At 51.9% G+C, this 20,254-nt stretch overlaps 1 protein-coding gene across 3 annotated transcripts in view; it reads right to left on the reverse strand.

Annotated features, from left to right (window-relative positions):
• The window catches only part of LOC139581401 (janus kinase and microtubule-interacting protein 1-like), a 57,527-nt gene that overhangs the window by 23,091 nt on the left and 14,182 nt on the right, over positions 1–20,254 (reverse strand). For all 3 annotated transcript variants that reach the window (XM_071411121.1, XM_071411122.1, XM_071411123.1), the window contains exons 2-7: positions 8,978–9,286; positions 5,419–5,751; positions 4,916–5,077; positions 3,473–3,682; positions 2,051–2,167; positions 1,754–1,900 (exon numbers count right to left, since the gene is read on the reverse strand). In XM_071411121.1, coding sequence (XP_071267222.1) covers positions 1,754–1,900; positions 2,051–2,167; positions 3,473–3,682; positions 4,916–5,077; positions 5,419–5,751; positions 8,978–9,133 — 1,125 coding nt within the window. In that variant the 5' untranslated portion in view covers positions 9,134–9,286. The remainder of the gene's footprint in view (positions 1–1,753; positions 1,901–2,050; positions 2,168–3,472; positions 3,683–4,915; positions 5,078–5,418; positions 5,752–8,977; positions 9,287–20,254) is intronic.

The following is a 20,254-nucleotide window of genomic DNA, read 5'->3' on the forward strand; positions in this document are numbered from 1 at the left end:
AATGGGACAAACACCAAAGTGAGACTCTGCATGCAGAATTCTGTAAAAATATCCTCCGTGTACAACGTAAAAACCCAAATAATGCACGCAGAGCAGAATGAGGAAGATACCCGCTAGTTATCAAAATCAAGAAAAGAGACAAAGAGAAATTCTACAACCACCTAAAAGGAAGCGATTCCCAAACCTTCTATAACAAAGCCATCACCTACAGAGAGATGAACCTGGAGAAGAGCCCCCTAAGCAAGCTGGTCCTGGGGCTCTGTTCACAAACAAACAGACCCCACAGAGCCCAGGACGGGAACACAATTAGACTCAAACAAATCATGAGAAAACAAAATATAATTTCTTGAAACATTGGAAAGATTTAACAAAAAAACAGAGCACACTAGAATGCTATTTGGCCCTAAACAGAGAGTACACAGTGGCAGAATACCTGACCACTGTGACTGACCCAAACTTAAGGAAAGCTTTGACTATGTACAGACTCAGTGAGCATAGCCTTGCATTTGAGAAAGGTTGCCGTAGGCAGACCTGGCTCTCAAGAGAAGACAGGCTATGTGCTCACTGCCCACAAAATGAGGTGGAAACTGAGCTGCACTTCCTAACCTCCTGCCAAATGTATGACCATATTAGAGACATATTTCCCTCAGATTACACAGACCCACAAAGAATTCGAAAACAAACCCAATTTTGATAAACTCCCATATCTACTAGGTGAAATACCACAGTGTGCATCACAGCAGCAAGATTTGTGACCTGTTGCCACAAGAAAAGGTCAACCAGTGAAGAACAAACAACATTGTAAATACAACCCATATTTATGATTATTTATTTTCCCTTTTGTACTTTAACTATTTGCACATCGTTACAACACTGCATATAGACATATGACATTTGAAATGTCTATTATTTTGCAACTTGTGATATTTACTGTTCACTTTATTGTTTATTTCACTTTGGTTTGTTCATTTCACCATGTGTCAATAAAGCCCCTGAATTGAATTATGAGAGAGAGAGAGACACAGGATTTCCTTAACCATGACTCATAACTTTAAATTGTGCAGTGAGGCTTTCTAATCAAGGACAAATGCAAATACTGATTGGCACAGATACTGATTGGCACAGATACTGATTGGCACAGATACTGATTGGCACAGATACTGATTGGCACAGATACTGATTGGCACAGATACTGATTGGCACAGATACTGATTGACACAGATACTGATTGACACAGATACTGATTGACACAGATACTGATTGACACAGATACTGATTGACACAGATACTGATTGACACAGATACTGATTGACACCGATACTGATTGACACCGATACTGATTGACACCGATACTGATTGACACCGATACTGATTGACACCGATACTGATTGACACCGATACTGATTGACACCGATACTGATTGACACAGATACTGATTGACACAGATACTGATTGACACAGATACTGATTGACACAGATACTGATTGACACAGATACTGATTGACACAGATACTGATTGACACAGATACTGATTGACACAGATACATTCTTGTAGGGCTCTTGCCCTTTCCTTAGATGACCTACATTTCACATGTTCCCTACAATGTGGTTCCTCTTAATCCATTCATAAATATCAAAGCATAGCCCATACTTCTGTTACACTTATCAACGTCCTCCCCTAGTCATGAAGGAGATGGGACAAGGAAAGGAGAAAAGCAAAGTAGACCAAGAAGGTTATGTCTGGTTCCCTCACCATCTCTGCGTTCTCTCTGTTGAGGTTCTTGAGTTTCTCCTCCATGCGCTGCAGAGTCTGCAGGAGATCATCGTTCTTCTTCGACATCCTCTTGTACTTATCTAAGAGTGGCTTCATCTGACTCTCTGACTCACGCACCCGCTTCAACTGACAGATGAAGGGAGAGATGGAAGGAGAAAGAGAAAAAGTTATTTTCACATACCTGCATATTTCCATACATCTCTTCAATGTTCCCATAATGTCCCTACAATGTTCCGTTATCCACCAAGTTATTTTCTGCAGGTGTGTGTTACTCACCAGTTCATTCCTCTCATCTGCCAGCAGGGTGTTTCTGTCCTCCAGCTTCCTGGTAACAGAGTGGAGCTCAGCTATCTTCAGCTGGAACCTCCTCGCGTCCCGAAGATCTTCTACCTCCTGAGAGAGAGAGAGAGACAGAGAGAGAGAGAGAGAGAGAGACAGAGAGACAGAGAGACAGAGAGACAGAGAGACAGAGAGACAGAGAGACAGAGAGACAGAGAGACAGAGAGACAGAGAGACAGAGAGACAGAGAGACAGAGAGAGAGAGAGAGAGAGAGAGAGAGAGAGGGGATATATATATATAGAGAGAGAGAGAGAGAGAGCGGGGGGTTAGAGAGAGCGAGAGAGAGGGGGGATATATATATAGAGAGAGAGAGCGAGAGAGAGGGGGATATATATATAGAGAGAGAGCGAGAGAGAGGGGGGATATATATATATATATATGAGAGAGAGAGAGAGAGCGAGAGCGAGAGAGAGAGATATAGAGAGAGAGAGAGAGAGACAGAGAGAGAGAGATATATATATATAGAGAGAGAGAGCAAGAGAGAGCAAGAGAGATAGTGGGGGGGGTATATATGAGGGGGGGAGCGAGAGAGAGAGAGCAGGGGGGTAGAGAGCGGGAGATATATATATATATAGAGAGAGAGAGCGAGAGAGAGCAGGGGGGTAGAGAGAGCGAGAGAGAGGGGGGAGAGATATATATATAGAGAGAGAGAGCAAGAGAGAGCAAGAGAGATAGTGGGGGGGGGTATATATGAGGGGGGGAGCGAGAGAGAGAGAAATGGAGGAGATAAATCAGGCATAAAGACAATGTGTGAATAAGTTGACCACCAGGTTTTTGGAAAATGCCATGCCAGTCAAATGTGAGTATTTGTTTATTTATTTAACCTTTATTTAACCAGGTAAAACCCATTGAGGTTAAAAACCTATTTTGCGTGGGCGACCTGGCAAGAAGGCAAAACAGGGAAATAGCAGCGTCCATAAAACATTACAGAAAAATACAGAATACACACAAAAGACAAAGTGTCACAAGTTACAGATACAATTGAAAATTAGAAACAACTGCAGTTATCACAAACAGTGTTGTCGATCGGAGTCTTAAAAACAGACAAGGACACTAACTCCCCTAACTTTACAATCTTCTGAAGCATGTATCAAGATGAAGGGGCATTATGGGAAAAATATTTTTTCCCCATCTCAGTTCTATATTATTATATTATATATATATTATATACTATACTATATTATAATACTATATTGAGTGACTGATCTCTCTGTGTGTGTGTGTGTGTGTGTGTGTGTGTGTGTGTGTGTGTGTGTGTGTGTGTGTGTGTGTGTGTGTGCGTGTGTGTGTGTGTGTGTGTGTGTGTGTTTGTGAGTACCTGCATGCGTGCGTGTGTATTTTCATGGGGCTGCCCTCACCTGGTTGTTGAGGTAGTCAGAGGTGTCCCCCAGGGTAGGGACCACCTCTCTCTTGGGGCTGCCGTGATGCCTCTCTGCCTCCCTGACATGACCCAGCTGCTCATCCAGAGCCTCCTTCTGCAGCTGGAGCTTCTGGGCATAACCAGCCTGCACCCCCAGCTCCCTCTCCAACGCTGACACCACACGGTCCTTCCCCTTCAGCTCATCCATCTAGTGAGAGGACAGATGGGAGGGTGGAGAAAAGGTGAGAGAGACAAATATAGTGAAGAGAGATGGGAGGAGAGAGAGAAGGAGAGAGAGAGAGACAAATATAGTGAAGAGAGATGGGAGGAGAGAGAGAGACAAATATAGTGAAGAGAGATGGGAGGAGAGAGAGAGACAAATATAGTGAAGAGAGATGGGAGGAGAGAGAGAGACAAATATAGTGAGGAGAGATGGGAGGAGAGAGAGAAGAAGAGAGAGAGAGACAAATATAGTGAAGAGAGATGGGAGGATGGAGAGAAGGAGAGAGAGAGAGAGACAAATATAGTGAAGAGAGATGGGAGGATGGAGAGAAGGAGAGAGAGAGAAATATAGTGAAGAGAGATGGGAGGATGGAGAGAAGAGAGAGAGACAAATATAGTGAAGAGAGATGGGAGGATGGAGAGAAGAAGGAGAGAGAGAGTGACAGTGAGAGTGAGACAGAGAGAAAAGGTAACATCTTCACTCTATAACTCTTTAGCCTCATCTCCAGCTGCTCTCCCTCTCATTCTCCAACCCATTGCTCTCCTCCTTCCAAACCAGCTCATTATTCTCCAACTACAGACTAGGGCCCCAACAAATTATACCACACCAACATTGTTGAGAGAAATTCATTCACGAATCTTAGTTCACACTCCCCCCGTTCTTCTCTCAGCCTGTCCTCATCTCACTCCCTTCTGTCATCCCTCTCTCTTCCTTTACCTCCTCCCATCCCCCTTTCTGTTTCCTTGTGAAATAATATAGCCGTGGCTGTAAAGTTTACAGCTGCAGAGATCTCTTTTATGGCCCTGTTTTCCCACTGCTCTTCTGTGCTGTAATTAATCAGTCTCTCTGTTATCTGGGTCTCTGTTAAATACAACTGGAGATCAACAGTGCAATTCAAGCTCTCCGTCAGATTACTACAGTAAGTTAAAGATAAACTTCAGTAGAAGTGCATACACGGAACAGAATGAGAGAACGAGATCTATTGTTAGACAGTGGTTCCCATTTCAGTTAGCCATGGTTAATGATTTATATGGTTTATGGTCCTAATTTGGATTGAAGTTTGGTTCACTTTCAGGTCACTCACCAGACCAGACACTCCAGTCTCGCACATGGACTTTGTGTGATGTGGGTCAGGATCAATCAGGAGTTATGATCTGTGGTCGGGGTTATGGTTTGCAGACAGGCACGTGGTGTGCGATCACGTTACGGGCGACTCACCACCCGGCGGATGTCTCTCTCGCAGTCTCTCTTGATGCGGTTGATCTCATCCTGGTGCTGCTGGTAGGCTGTTCGGAGGTCGGCTGCTTTGGCCTTGTCTGCCTGCAGCGTGTTAGACAGAGCCTCCTCAACCTGCTTCCGTGCCGTCTCCTGCTTCAGGACCTGGGGGGAACACAGCGTTACACTGTCCATCTAGTATACACTTCAAGTATACGCCCCCTGAAGCAATTAAGATGATTGGGGACATAGTAATGTCACGTGACTTTTAGAAACAAAGAAGATGATCTGAACAACAACTTAAGACCAGACTAAACACAGGCTTGAAACGTCTTATTCTGAAAACAAGGCATCTACCTGTGAGGGGAGTCTAGCTGGTAGTAGAAGGAATTAACAGTAGCCTGACCCACACCAGGCTAGGATTCTGATTGGCCATGGGGTAAAAAAACACTGTGCAAATACCACAATGCAGGTTGGATTCATATTGAGCCCCCAGGCCAGCCTACCTCCTGCTGTAGTCTGAGTCTCTCCCCATCGAAGGCCCTCCTGGCCTCCTCCCGGGCCTCTCCTAGCAGGGCACTCTTCAGCTTGTCCGCAGCCCCGTCCCTCAGCGCGTGGACCAGCCCCTGCAGCCGGTGCACTTCCCCGTCGCGGATCTTAATGGTACGCGCCAGCTCCAACTCGTGTTGCCGTGCCAACGCCTCGCGGGCGGCGGCCAGCTCGCGGAGCTTCTCCTCGTGCAGTTTGGCGCGGAGGTCGGTGAGGACCACCGTGTGTTTGTGTTGTTCCAGTTCCCTGGCTTGCCTCTGCTCCTGGAGACGCTCTCTCAGCTTAGATACCTACTCAGGGGAGGAGAGGAGCGTGGGATAGAGGAGAGGGGAGGGAGAGGAGAGGGGAGGGAGAGGAGAGGGGAGGGAGAGGAGAGGGAGAGGAGAGGGGAGGGAGAGGAGAGGGGAGGGAGATGAGCGTGGGATAGAGGAGAGGAGAGGGAGAGGGAGAGGGAGAGGAGAGGAGAGGGTGGGATAGAGGAGAGGGGAGGAGAGGGGAGGATAGGAGGGTGGAATAGAGGAGAGATAGAGGAGAGGGGAGGGATAGAGGAGAGGGGAGGGATAGAGGAGCGTGGAGGAGAGGAGGGTGGAGGAGAGGAGAGGGGAGGAGAGGAGCGTGGAGGGAGAGGAGAGGAGCGTGGAGGGAGAGGAGAGGAGCGTGGAGGGAGAGGAGAGGGGAGGAGAGGAGGGTGGGATAGAGGAGAGGGGAGGGAGATGAGCGTGGGATAGTGGAGGGAGAGGAGAGGAGGGTGGGATAGAGGAGAGGAAGAGGGAGAGGGAGAGGGAGAGGGAGAGGGAGAGGGAGAGGGAGAGGAGAGGATAGGAGGGTGGGATAGAGGAGCGTGGAGGGATAGAGGAGAGGGGAGGGATAGAGGAGAGGGGAGGAGAGGAGGGTGGGATAGAGGAGAGGGGAGGAGAGGAGGGTGGAGGGGGAGGAGAGGAGGGTGGGATAGAGGAGAGGGAGAAGAGGGTGGGATAGAGGAGAGGGGAGGGGAGGAGGGTGGGATAGAGGAGAGGGGAGGAGAGGAGAGGAGCGTGGAGGGAGAGGAGAGGAGGGTGGGATAGAGGAGAGGGGAGGAGAGGAGGGTGGGATAGAGGAGAGGGGAGGGAGAGGAGGGTGGGATAGAGGAGAGGGGAGAAGAGGAGGGTGGGATAGAGAAGAGGGGAGGAGAGGAGCGTGGAGGGAGAGGAGAGGGGAGGGGAGGGAGAGGAGGGTGGGATAGAGGAGAGGGGAGGGGAGGAGGGTGGGATAGAGGAGAGGGGAGGGAGAGGAGGGGAGGAGAGGGGAGGGAGAGGAGGGGAGGAGAGAGGAGAGGGGAGGGAGAGGAGGGTGGGATAGAGGAGAGGGGAGGGAGAGGAGGGTGGGATAGAGGAGAGGGGAGGGAGAGGAGGGTGGGATAGAGGAGAGGGGAGGGAGAGGAGAGTGGGATAGAGAGAGGAGAGGAGGGTGGGATAGAGGAGAGGGGAGGAGAGGAGAGGGGAGGATAGGAGGGTGGGATAGAGGAGCGTGGAGGGATAGAGGAGAGGGGAGGGAGAGGAGGGTGGGATAGAGGAGAGGGGAGGGAGAGGAGGGTGGGATAGAGGAGAGGGGAGGGAGAGGAGAGTGGGATAGAGAGAGGAGAGGAGAGTGGGATAGAGAGATGAGAGGAGGGTGGGATAGAGGAGAGGGGAGGAGAGGAGAGGGGAGGATAGGAGGGTGGGATAGAGGAGCGTGGAGGGATAGAGGAGAGGGGAGGGATAGAGGAGCGTGGAGGAGAGGAGGGTGGGATAGAGGAGAGGGGAGGAGAGGAGGGTGGAGGGAGAGGAGAGGGGAGGAGAGGAGGGTGGGATAGAGGAGAGGGGAGGAGGGTGGGATAGAGGAGAGGGGAGGAGAGGAGAGGAGCGTGGAGGGAGAGGAGAGGGGAGGGAGAGGAGGGTGGGATAGAGGAGAGGGGAGGGAGAGGAGAGTGGGATAGAGAGAGGAGAGGAGAGTGGGATAGAGAGAGGAGAGGAGGGTGGGATAGAGGAGAGGGGAGGAGAGGAGAGGGGAGGATAGGAGGGTGGGATAGAGGAGCGTGGAGGGATACAGGAGAGGGGAGGGATAGAGGAGAGGGGAGGGATAGAGGAGCGTGGAGGAGAGGAGGGTGGGATAGAGGAGAGGGGAGGAGAGGAGGGTGGAGGGAGAGGAGAGGGGAGGAGAGGAGGGTGGGATAGAGGAGAGGGGAGGAGAGGAGCGTGGAGGGAGAGGAGAGGGGAGGAGAGGAGGGTGGGATAGAGGAGAGGGGAGGAGAGGAGGGTGGGATAGAGGAGAGGGGAGGGAGAGGAGGGTGGGATAGAGGAGAGGGGAGGGAGAGGAGGGTGGGATAGAGGAGAGGGGAGAAGAGGAGGGTGGGATAGAGGAGAGGGGAGAAGAGGAGGGTGGGATAGAGAAGAGGGGAGGAGAGGAGCGTGGAGGGAGAGGAGAGGGGAGGAGAGGAGGGTGGGATAGAGGGGAGGGGAGGATAGGAGGGTGGGATAGAGGAGCGGGGAGGGATAGAGGAGAGGGGAGGGATAGAGGAGAGGGGAGGAGAGGAGGGTGGGATAGAGGAGAGGGGAGGAGAGGAGGGTGGAGGGAGAGGAGAGGGGAGGAGAGGAGGGTGGGATAGAGAAGAGGGGAGGAGAGGAGGGTGGAGGGAGAGGAGAGGGGAGGAGAGGAGGGTGGGATATAGGAGAGGGGAGGAGAGGAGCGTGGAGGGAGAGGAGAGGGGAGGAGAGGAGGGTGGGATAGAGGAGAGGGGAGGAGAGGAGGGTGGGATAGAGGAGAGGGGAGGAGAGGAGGGTGGGATAGAGGAGAGGGGAGGGAGAGGAGGGTGGGATAGAGGAGAGGGGAGAAGAGGAGGGTGGGATAGAGGAGAGGGGAGAAGAGGAGGGTGGGATAGAGAAGAGGGGAGGAGAGGAGCGTGGAGGGAGAGGAGAGGGGAGGGGAGGAGGGTGGGATAGAGGAGAGGGGAGGGAGAGGAGGGTGGGATAGAGAGAGGAGAGGGGAGGGAGAGGAGGGTGGGATAGAGAGAGGAGAGGGGAGGGAGAGGAGGGTGGGATAGAGAGAGGAGAGGGGAGGGAGAGGAGGGTGGGATAGAGAGAGGAGAGGGGAGGGAGAGGAGGGTGGGATAGAGGAGAGGGGAGGGAGAGGAGAGGGAGAGGAGGGTGGGATAGAGGAGAGGGGAGGGAGAGGAGGGTGGGATAGAGGAGAGGGGAGGGAGAGGAGGGTGGGATAGAGGAGAGGGGAGGGAGATGAGGGTGGGATAGAGGAGAGGGGAGGGAGATGAGGGTGGGATAGAGGAGAGGGGAGGAGAGAGACAAATGGGAGGAAAAGGAGGAGAGAGACAAACGGGATGAAGAGAAGGAGAGAAAGAGTGACGTTTGTAAGCGAATAGGAAAAAGAGAGATAATGATTCTTAATAGTATCATTAACAGTAGATCACAAAAGACCAACAGATAATGATATCATTATCAACATCATCAATTGCATCCTTATCATCATCAGAGCGGAGGGGCCTACCTTGCCCTTCTCCTGCTGCATTTCTATCTGGAGGTCCATCAGCTTGTTCCGAAACTCCTCATTGGCTGTCTGCGCAAAATCACCCGTGACCTCAGTCCTCTCCTTCCCGCGCGTCTTCTTGGGATGCGGGCCTGAGGTGTGCGTGGTCGATGACATTGTGCTCCGTCCGCCCAATTAGAGGGTACAGCTCAGAGTGGATGAGGAAGTGGAGGAGAGGAGAGTCAGGCGCTGCTCTTCCTCCCCACACAGCCTTCCCTATGTACCTTCATCATCCTCATCTACATCACTGGCTGGGGATCCCCGTCTGTCCTGCAGACAGGCAAAAAGAGAGCGAGAGAAAGAGAGCGCGAGAGAGCGAGCGAGGAGCAACAGATTAGTAACAGCACTGAGTATGTTTACATGCACACTAATAATTCAATTTTAAACTGATTATGGCAGTAGGCCGAGTACGGCAATAGTCATGTAAACACTTTACTCTGCCTCTCTTAAATCGGCGTAAGGTTAAATTGAAGTAAGCACACGCCGATTAAAACACCTGGTTTTCTAAAGATATTTTCTAATTGTTAGGACATGTAAACAGGCTGAATCAGAGTTCCTGCTGTGTATTTGATCTGCACATGTGGCAGCACCAGTAGCACAAGCCTCCCTCTTTAGCGCGAGTGAAGTAAGTTCTGAAAACTGAAAGTAGGCATTTTAGAAATTGTTTTCTCATACAAACTGTCACGTTCTGACCTTAGTTCCTTTTATGTCTTTATTTTAAGTTTAGTCAGGGCGTGAGTTGGGGTGGTCATTCTATGTTGTTTTTCTATGTTTTGTTCTGTATGTTATATTTCTATGTGTTTGGCCAAGTATGGTTCTCAATCAGAGGCAGGTGTCAGTCGGAGCCATATTTAGGTAGCCAGTTTTCTATTGTGTTTTGTGGGTGATTGTTTCCTGTGTTAGTGTTTGCACCATATGGTACTGTTTCGGTTTTCATTTATTCTCTTGTTCTTTTGTATTTTGTTTTCATTCTCGATTAAATGATATTATGGATACGTACCACGCTGCATTTTGGTCCTCCTGTCCCTGCACCAGACGAGAATCGTTACAGAATCACCCACCAACCAAGGACCAAGCAGCGTGGTAAACGGGAGCAGAGGATTCTGGACTCATGGCCATGGGAGGAGATACTAGACGGTAAGGGACCCTGGGCACAGGCTGGGGAATATCGCCGCCCCAAGGAAGAACTGGAGGCAGCGAAAGCTGAGCGGCGGCGATATGAGGAGGCAGCACGGCAGCGCGACAGGCACGAGAGGCAGCCCCCCAAAAAATGGGGGGAGGCACACGGGGAGTGTGGCAGAGTCAGGTTGGAGACCTGAGCACACTCCTCGTGCTTATCGTAAGCAGCGCGTTACTGGTCAGGCACTGTGTTATGCGGTTAAGCGCACGGTGTCGCCAGTACGCGTTCATAGCCCGGAGCGCTATAGGCCAGCCCCCCGCAAGTGCCATGCGAAAGTGGGCATCCAGCCAGGGCGTGTTGTGCCAGCTCAGCGTGTCTGGTCTCCGGTACGCCGTTTTGGTCCAGGGTATCCTGCGCTGGCTCTGTGTGCTGTGTCTCCGGGGCGCTGGGAGGGTGCAGTGCGTCCTATGCCTGCGCTCCGCTCGTGCCGGGCGAATGTGGGCATTGAGTCTATGGGAGAGGTGTGAGTGGTATGCACCAGATCTCCAGTGCTCACTCACAGCCCGGTTCAACCTGTGTCTCATCCACGCACCAGGCCTCCTGTAGGTCTCCCCAGCCTGGTGGGTCCTGTGGCAGGCCCACGCACCAGGCTGTCTCTCCGTCTCCTCCCTCCAGGTTCTCTCTCCAGGCCAGAGCCGCCTGCCAGTCCGGAGCTGCCAGAGCCGCCGCCTCTCAGTCCAGAGGCGCCCCTCAGTCCCCTACAGTCAGGAGAAACCTACGGCCGAGAGAGAGCCCTACGGCCGAGAGAGAGCCCTACGGCCGAGAGAGAACCCTACGGCCGAGAGAGAGCCCTACGGCCGAGAGAGAGCCCTACGGCCGAGAGAGAGCCCTACGGCCGAGAGAGAGCCCTACGGCCGAGAGAGAACCCTACGGCCGAGAGAGAGCCCTACGGCCGAGAGAGAACCCTACGGCCGAGAGAGAACCCTACGGCCGAGAGAGAACCCTACGGCCGAGAGAGAGCCCTACGGCCGAGAGAGAACCCTACGGCCGAGAGAGAGCCCTACGGCCGAGAGAGAGCCCTACGGCCGAGAGAGAACCCTACGGCCGAGAGAGAACCCTACGGCCGAGAGAGAGCCCTACGGCCGAGAGAGAACCCTACGGCCGAGAGAGAGCCCTACGGCCGAGAGAGAGCCCTACGGCCGAGAGAGAGCCCTACGGCCGAGAGAGAGCCCTACGGCCGAGAGAGAACCCTACGGCCGAGAGAGAACCCTACGGCCGAGAGAGAACCCTACGGCCGAGAGAGAACCCTACGGCCAAGAGAGAGCCCTACGGCCAAGAGAGAGCCCTACGGCCAAGAGAGAGCCCTACGGCCAAGAGAGAGCCCTACGGCCAAGAGAGCCCTACAGCCAAGAGAGCCCTACAGCCAAGAGAGCCCTATAGCCAAGAGAACCCTACTGCCAAGAGAACCCAACTTCCAAGAGAACCCTACTGCCAAGAGAACCCCCATAGCCAAGAGAACCCCCATAGCCAAGAGAACCCCCATAGCCAAGAGAACCCCCATAGCCAAGAGAACCCCCATAGCCAAGAGAACCCCCATAGCCAAGAGAACCATACAGCCAAGAGAACCCGACAGCCAAGAGAACCCTACAGCCAAGAGAACCCCACTGCCAAGAGAACCCCACTGCCAAGAGAACCCCACTGCCAAGAGAATCCCATAGCCAAGAGAACGCTACAGCCAGAGAGAGCCCTACAGCCAAGAGAACCCTACAGCCAAGAGAACCCTACAGCCAAGAGAGAACCCAACAGCCAAGAGAGAACCCAACAGCCAAGAGAGCCACATGGCCTAGAGAGCCCTGCAGCCAAGAGAGAGCCCTACAGCCAAGAGAGAGCCCTATAGCCAAGAGAGAGCCCTACAGCCAAGAGAGAGCCCTATAGCCAAGAGAACCCTACTGCCAAGAGAACCCTACTGCCAAGAGAACCCTACTGCCAAGAGAGAACCCTACTGCCAAGAGAGAACCACATAGCCAAGAGAACCCTACTGCCAAGAGAACCCAATAGCCAGGAGAACCCTACAGCCAGGAGAACCCTACAGCCAAGAGAACCCTACAGCCAAGAGAACCCTACAGCCAAGAGATAACCCTACTGCCAAGAGAAAACCCTACTGCCAAGAGAGAACCCTACAGCCAAGAGACCCCTACAGCCAGGAGAACCCTACAGCCAGGAGAACCCTACAGCCAAGAGAACCCCATAGCCAAGAGAACCCTATTTCCAAGACAACACCATAGCAAAGAGAACCATACTGCCAAGAGAACCAAATAACCAAGAGAACCCTACGGCCAAGAGAACCCCATAGCCAAGAGAACCCCATAGCCAAGAGAACCCCATAGCCAAGAGAACCCCACAGCCAAGAGAACCCCACAGCCAGGAGAACCCCACAGCAAAGAGAACCATACTGCCAAGAGAACCCTACAGCCAAGAGAACCCCACTGCCAAGAGAACCCCACTGCCAAGAGAACCCTACTGCCAAGAGAACCCTACTGCCAAGAGAGAACTACAGCAAAGAGAGAACCCAATAGCCAAGAGAGAACCCAATAGCCAAGAGAGCACTACAGCCAAGAGAGCACTACAGCCAAGAGAGCCACACGGCCTAGAGAGCCCTATAGCCAAGAGAGAGCCCTATAGCCAAGAGAGAGCCCTATAGCCAAGAGAGAGCCCTATAGCCAAGAGAGAACCCTATAGCCAAGAGAGAACCCTACAGCCAAGAAAGAGCCCTATAGCCAAGAAAGAGCCCTATAGCCAAGAGAGCCCTATAGCCAAGAGAGCCCTATAGCCAAGAGAGCCCTATAGCCAAGAGAGCCCTATAGCCAAGAGAACCCTATAGCCAAGAGAACCCTACACCCAGTAGAACCCTACACCCAGTAGAACCCTACACCCAGTAGAACCCTACACCCAGTAGAACCCTACACCCAGTAGAACCCTACAGCCAAGAGAACCCTACTGCCAAGAGAACCCCACTGCCAAGAGAACCCCACTGCCAAGAGAACCCCACTGCCAAGAGAACCCCACTGCCAAGAGAACCCCACAGCCAAGAGAACCCCACTGCCAAGAGAACCCCACAGCCAAGAGAACCCCACTGCCAAGAGAACCCCACAGCCAAGAGAACCCCATAGCCAAGAGAACCCCATAGCCAAGAGAACCCCACTGCCAAGAGAACCCCACTGCCAAGAGAACCATACAGCAAGGAGAACCCCACAGCCAGGAGAACCATACAGCCAGGAGAACCCTACAGTCAAGAGAACCCTACTGCCAAGAGAACCCTACAGCCAGGAGAACCCTACTGCCAAGAGAACCCCATAGCAAAGAGAACCCCATAGCCAAGAGAACCCCATAGCCAAGAGAACCCCATAGCCAAGAGAACCCCATAGCCAAGAGAACCCCATAGCCAAGAGAACCCCATAGCCAAGAGAACCCCATAGCCAAGAGAACCCTACAGACAAGAGAGCCCTACAGCCAAGAGAGCCCTACAGCCAAGAGAACCCTACAGCCAAGACAACCCTACAGCCAAGACAACCCTACAGCCAAGACAACCCTACAGCCAAGACAGCCCTACAGCCAAGACAACCCTACAGCCAAGAGAGAACCCTACAACCAAGAGAGAGCCCTACAACCAAGAGAGAGCCCTAGAGACAAGAAAGAACCCTACTGCCAAGAGAACCCCATAGCCAAGAGAACCCCACTGCCAAGAGAACCCTACTGCCAAGAGAACCCTACTGCCAAGAGAACCCTAATGCCAAGAGCACCCTACTGCAAAGAGAACCCTACTGCCAAGAGAACCCTACTGCCAAGAGAACCCTACTGCCAAGAGAACCCTACTGCCAAGAGAACCCTACTGCCAAGAAAACCCCATAGCCAAGAGAACCCCACAGCCAAGAGAACCCCATAGCAAAGAGAACCATACTGCCAAGAGAACCAAATAACCAAGAGAACCCTACAGCCAAAGAGAACCCTACAGCCAAAGAGAACCCTACAGCCAGGAGAACCCTACAGCCAGGAGAACCCCATAGCCAAGAGAACCCCATAGCCAAGAGAACCCCATAGCCAAGAGAACCCCATAGCAAAGTGAACCATACTGCCAAGAGAACCAAATAACCAAGAGAACCCTACAGCCAAAGAGAACCCTACAGCCAAAGAGAACCCTACAGCCAGGAGAACCCTACAGCCAGGAGAACCCTACAGCCAGGAGAACCCCATAGCCAAGAGAACCCCATAGCCAAGAGAACCCCATAGCCAAGAGAACCCCATAGCCAAGAGAACCCCATAGCCAAGAGAACCCTATTGCCAAGAGAACCCCATAGCAAAGAGAACCATACTGCCCAGACAACCAAATAACCAAGAGAACCCTACAGCCAAGAGAACCCTACAGCCAAAGAGAACCCTACAGCAAGGAGAACCTTACTGCCAAGAGAACCCTACAGCAAGGAGAACCTTACTGCCAAGAGAACCCCATAGCCAAGAGAACCCCATAGCCAAGAGAACCCCATAGCCAAGAAAATCCTACAGCCAAGAAAATCCTACAGCCAAAAAAATCCTACAGCCAAAAAAATCCTACAGCCAAGAGAACCCTACAGCGAAGAGAACCCTACAGCGAAGAGAGAGCCCTACAGCCAGAACCCTGCAGCCAGGAGAACCCTACAGCCAAGAGAACCCTACAGCCAAGAGAGAACCCCATAGCCAAGAGAACCAAATAACCAAGAGAACCCTACAGCCAAGAGAACCCTACAGCCAGGAGAACCCTACAGCCAAGAGAACCCCATAGCCAAGAGAACCCTACTGCCAAGAGAACCCTACAGCAAAGAGAACCCTACAGCAAAGAGAACCCTAGTTCCAAGAGAACCCTACTGCCAAGAGAACCCTACTGCCAAGAGAACCCTACTGCCAAGAGAACCCTACTGCCAAGAGAACCCCATAGCCAAGAGAAACCCATAGCCAAGAGAAACCCATAGCCAAGAGAACCCTACATCGAAGAGAGAGCCCTACATCGAAGAGAGAGCCCTACACCCAAGATAACCCTACAGCCAAGAGAGAGCCCTACAGCCAAGACAACCCTACAGCCAAGAGAGAACCCTACTGCCAAGACAACCCTACAGCCAAGAGAGAACCCTACTGCCAAGAGAACCCTACTGCCAAGAGAACCCCATAGCCAAGAGAACCCTACAGCCAAGAGAACCCTACAGCCAAGAGAACCCTACAGCCAGAGAGAGCCCTAAAGCCAGAGAGAACCCTACAGCCAAGAGAGAACTACAGCCAAGAGAGCCACACGGCCTAGAGATCCCTACAGCCAAGAGAGAGCCCTATAGCCAAGAAAGAACCCAACAGCCAAGAGAGCACTACAGCCAAGAGATCCACACGGCCTAGAGATCCCTACAGCATTGAGAGAACCCTACAGCCAAAAGAGAGCCCTACAGCCAAAAGAGAGCCCTACAGCCAAGAGAGAGCCCTACTGCCAAGAGAGAGCCCTACTGCCAAGAGAGAGCCCTACTGCCAAGAGAGAGCCCTACTGCCAAGAGAGAGCCCTACTGCCAAGAGAGAGCCCTACTGCCAAGAGAACCCTACTGCCAAGAGAACCCTACTGCCAAGAGAACCCCATAGCCAAGAGAACCCCATAGCCAAGAGAACCCCATAGCCAAGAGAACCCCATAGCCAAGAGAACCCCATAGCCAAGAGAACCCTACAGCCAAGAGAACCCTACAGCCAGGAGAACCCCATAGCCAAGAGAACCCTACAGCCAGGAGAACCCTACAGCCAGGAGAACCCCATAGCAAAGAGAACCATACTGCCAAGAGAACCAAATAACCAAGAGCCCTACAGCCAAGAGAGCCCTACAGCCAAGAGAGCCCTACAGCCAAGAGAGCCCTACAGCCAAGAGAGAACCCAATAGCCAAGAGAGAACCCAATAGCCAAGAGTGCCCTATAGCCAAGAGAGCCCTACAGCAAAGAGAGCCCTACGGCCAAGAGAGCCACATGGCCAAGAGAGCCCTACAGCCAAAAGAGAGCCCTACAGCCAAGAGAGAGCCCTACTGCCAAGAGAGAGCCCTACTGCCAAGAGAGAGCCCTACTGCCAAGAGAGAGCCCTACTGCCAAGAGAGAGCCCTACTGCCAAGAGAGAGCCCTACTGCCAAGAGAACCCTACTGCCAAGAGAACCCTACTGCCAAGAGAGAACCCCATAGCCAAGAGAACCCTGTTGCCAAGAGAACCCTGTTGCCAAGAGAACCAAATAACCAAGAGAACCCTACAGCCAGGAGAATACCATAGCCAAGAGAACCCCATAGCCAAGAGAACCCCATAGCCAAGAGAACCCCATAGCCAAGAGAACCCTACTGCCAAGAGAACCCTACTGCCAAGAGAACCCTACTGCCAAGAGAACCCTACTGCCAAGAGAACCCTACTGCCAAGAGAACCCTACTGCCAAGAGAACCCTACTGCCAAGAGAACCCTACTGCCAAGAGAACCCCATAGCCAAGAGAAACCCATAGCCAAGAGAACCCTACGGCCAAGAGAACCCTACATCGAAGAGAGAGCCCTACACCCAAGATAACCCTACAGCCAAGAGAGAGCCCTACAGCCAAGAGAGAACCCTACAGCCAAGAGAGAACCCTACTGCCAAGATAACCCCATAGCCAAGGAAACCCTACAGCCAAGAGAACCCTACTGCCAAGAGAACCCCATAGCCAAGAGAACCCTACAGCCAAGAGAGCCACACGGCCTAGAGATCCCTACAGCATTGAGAGAGCCCTACAGCCAAGAGAGAGCCCTACTGCCAAGAGAGAGCCCTACAGCCAAGAGAGAGCCCTACTGCCAAGAGAGAGCCCTACTGCCAAGAGAGAGCCCTACTGCCAAGAGAGAGCCCTACTGCCAAGAGAGAGCCCTACTGCCAAGAGAGAGCCCTACTGCCAAGAGAGAGCCCTACTGCCAAGAGAACCCTACTGCCAAGAGAACCCCATAGCCAAGAGAACCCCATAGCCAAGAGAACCCCATAGCCAAGAGAACCCCATAGCCAAGAGAACCCTACAGCCAAGAGAACCCTACAGCCAAGAGAACCCTACAGCCAGGAGAACCCCATAGCAAAGAGAACCATACTGCCAAGAGAACCAAATAACCAAGAGCCCTACAGCCAAGAGAGCCCTACAGCCAAGAGAGCCCTACAGCCAAGAGAGAACCCAATAGCCAAGAGAGAACCCAATAGCCAAGAGAGCCCTACAGCAAAGAGAGTCCTACAGCCAAGAGAGCCACATGGCCTAGAAAGCCCTACAGCCAAGAGAGCCATACAGCCAAGAGAGCCATACAGCCAAGAGAGCCATACAGCCAAGAGAGAACCCAATAGCCAAGAGAGAGAACCCTACAGCCAAGAGAACCCCATAGCCAAGAGAACCCTACTGCCAAGAGAACCCCATAGCCAAGAGAACCCCATAGCCAAGAGAACCCTCCAGCCAAGAGAACCCTCCAGCCAAGAGAACCCTACAGCCAAGAGAGCCCTACATCCAGAGAGAGCCCTACAGCCAGAGAGAACCCAACAGCCAAGAGAACCCTTAGGCCAGGAGACCTATATAGCCAGGAGAACCCTACAGCCAGGTGAACCCTATAGCCAGGAGAACCAAACAGCCAGGAGAACCCAACAGCCAGGAGAACCCTACAGCCAAGAGAACCCTACGGCCAGGAGAACCCTACAGCCAGGAGAACCCTACAGCCAGGAGAACCCTACAGTCAGGAGAACCCTACAGCCAGGAGAACCCTACAGCCAGGAGAACCCTACAGCCAGGAGAACCCTACAGCCAGGAGAACCCTACAGCCAGGAGAACCCTACAGCCAGGAGAACCCTACAGCCAGGAGAACCCTATAGCCAGGAGAACCCTATAGCCAGGAGAACCCTATAGCCAGGAGAACCCTATAGCTAGGAGAACCCTATAGCCAGGAGAACCCTATAGCCAGGAGAACCCTATAGCCAGGAGAACCCTACTGCCAGGAGAACCCTACAGCCAGGAGAACCCTCTATTATTGGACTGTCTGGGACTACCACAAATGATTCAGTCTCTCCTCTTCTGCGATCAGAGGGAGTAACGTTCACCTCAGACCCCTGCTAGCCTGTCTCTTATCCTTTTCTCAAACCTCCCACCCTTCTGCCGGTCCCACCCTGATCCCGCCCCACTCTACTCCTCTCCTTGCCCTTCTCTTTACATTTGACATTTTTTGGTCATTTAGCAGACGCTCTTATCCAGAGTGCATACATTTTATCAAACCCACAACCCTCGTGTTGTGAGCCACACGGAACCGACTGTGTAATTCTAATGAGGTTCTTGTAGGGAGCCATGTTGTCTAAGGGTTGGACTGCAGACAGGAGAGGTTTTAGTATACAGTATGACAGAGTATATCAACAGTAGTCTCCTGTCCTGGAATGTCCACGTAGAGAATGGACTGAAGTGTCTCTTTCTAGATTCGTAATGCTGTGGAAGTCTTCCAGTGTAACCCAGTAACCTTCCCATTCTGCTGAGTATTAAATAAATCATTCAACATTTAGTTGAATGAAGCATTAAGCCCGCAGGCTGCTCCATCCTTTCACACACGCACGTGTACACGCACACACTACTCACACAGATGGCAGCAATTGTTACCAAGACTACCCTTGCTCTTAAACTTCACTCATCCCACAGCAAATTAGCCTGGGAAGGAGGAAAGAGCCTCCCGGAGGATTTCAGACCTCTCGACACACACACACACACACACACACAAACAAACATCTGTGTTGCACTCACACTAAACACACACAGATGACATGATTTCTTTATCTAAAGACCATCTCTCAGACGAGGTTGACTGAGAGTCAGAAATGCATTGCTGGGGGGTAGGGGAGCTCTCTACCACACACCGATAGACAAAATGAACAGGCACGCACTGGGTGAATACAAGAAGGCAGGAAGAGATGGAGAGAGGGGGGGAGGGGGAGCTGGAGAGGGAGGGAGAAGTGGAGATAGAGATTTGAAGATGGAAAGAGTGAGAAAGTTGTCTGTTGTAACAGCTTGCAAAGGCCAGGACACACTGAACCCCCTCCTCCTCCTCCTCTCCCCACTCTGCCCTACATTTCCTACCTCCATCCCTTCCGTTGCTATGATGATGTCACGGAGCAGAGTAGAGGGGAAAGCAGGGATCTCATTCTCCCATTCACACACAGAGAGAGATGGACAGAGAGAGAGATTGACGGATAGAGCGCGGGACAGAGAGAGAGAGGGACGGAGAGAGAGGGACAGAGAGAGAGAGGGACAGAGAGAGAGAGCGAGAGAGAGAGAACCACAAACACAAATTTAATATAGTCACCGTTGCACTAGAACACACAATAAACTATACATACCTTGGCCTAAACATCAGCGTCACAGAGCAAAGTGGAGGGGAAAGCAGGGATCTCATTCTCCCATTCACACACAGAGAGAGAGGGATGGAGCGAGAGATGGACAGAGAGAAAGAGAGGGACAGAAAGAGAGAGGGACGGAGAGAGAGGGACAGAGAGAGAGAGGGACAGAGAGAGAGAGAGGGACAGAGAGAGAGAGAGGGACAGAGCAAGAGATGGACAGAGAGAAAGAGAGGGACAGAAAGAGAGAGAGGGACAGAGAGAGAGAGAGGAAGACCTGGCTCTCAAGAGAAGACAGGCTATGTGCACACTGCCCACAAAATGAGGTGAAAACTGAGCTGCACTTCCTAACCACCTGCCAAATGTATGACCATATTAAAGACACATATTTCCCTCAGATTACAGACCAACAAAGAATTCGAAAACAAACCCGATGTTGATAAACTCCCATATCTATAGGGTGAAATACCAGTGTGCAATCACAGCAGCAAAATGTGTAACCTGCTGCCACAAGAAAAGGGCAACCAGTGAAGAACAAACACAATTGTAAATACAACCCATATTTATGCTTATTTATTTTCCCTTTTGTACTGTAACTATTTGCACATCGTTACAACACTGTATATAGACATAATATGATATTTGTAATGTCTTTATTCTTTTGGAACTTCTATGAGTGTAATATTTACTGTTCATTTTTATTGTTTATTTCACTTTTGT

The sequence above is a fragment of the Salvelinus alpinus genome, chromosome 7 (genome assembly GCF_045679555.1).
Source record: "Salvelinus alpinus chromosome 7, SLU_Salpinus.1, whole genome shotgun sequence".
NCBI classification, from domain to species: Eukaryota; Metazoa; Chordata; class Actinopteri; order Salmoniformes; family Salmonidae; genus Salvelinus; species Salvelinus alpinus.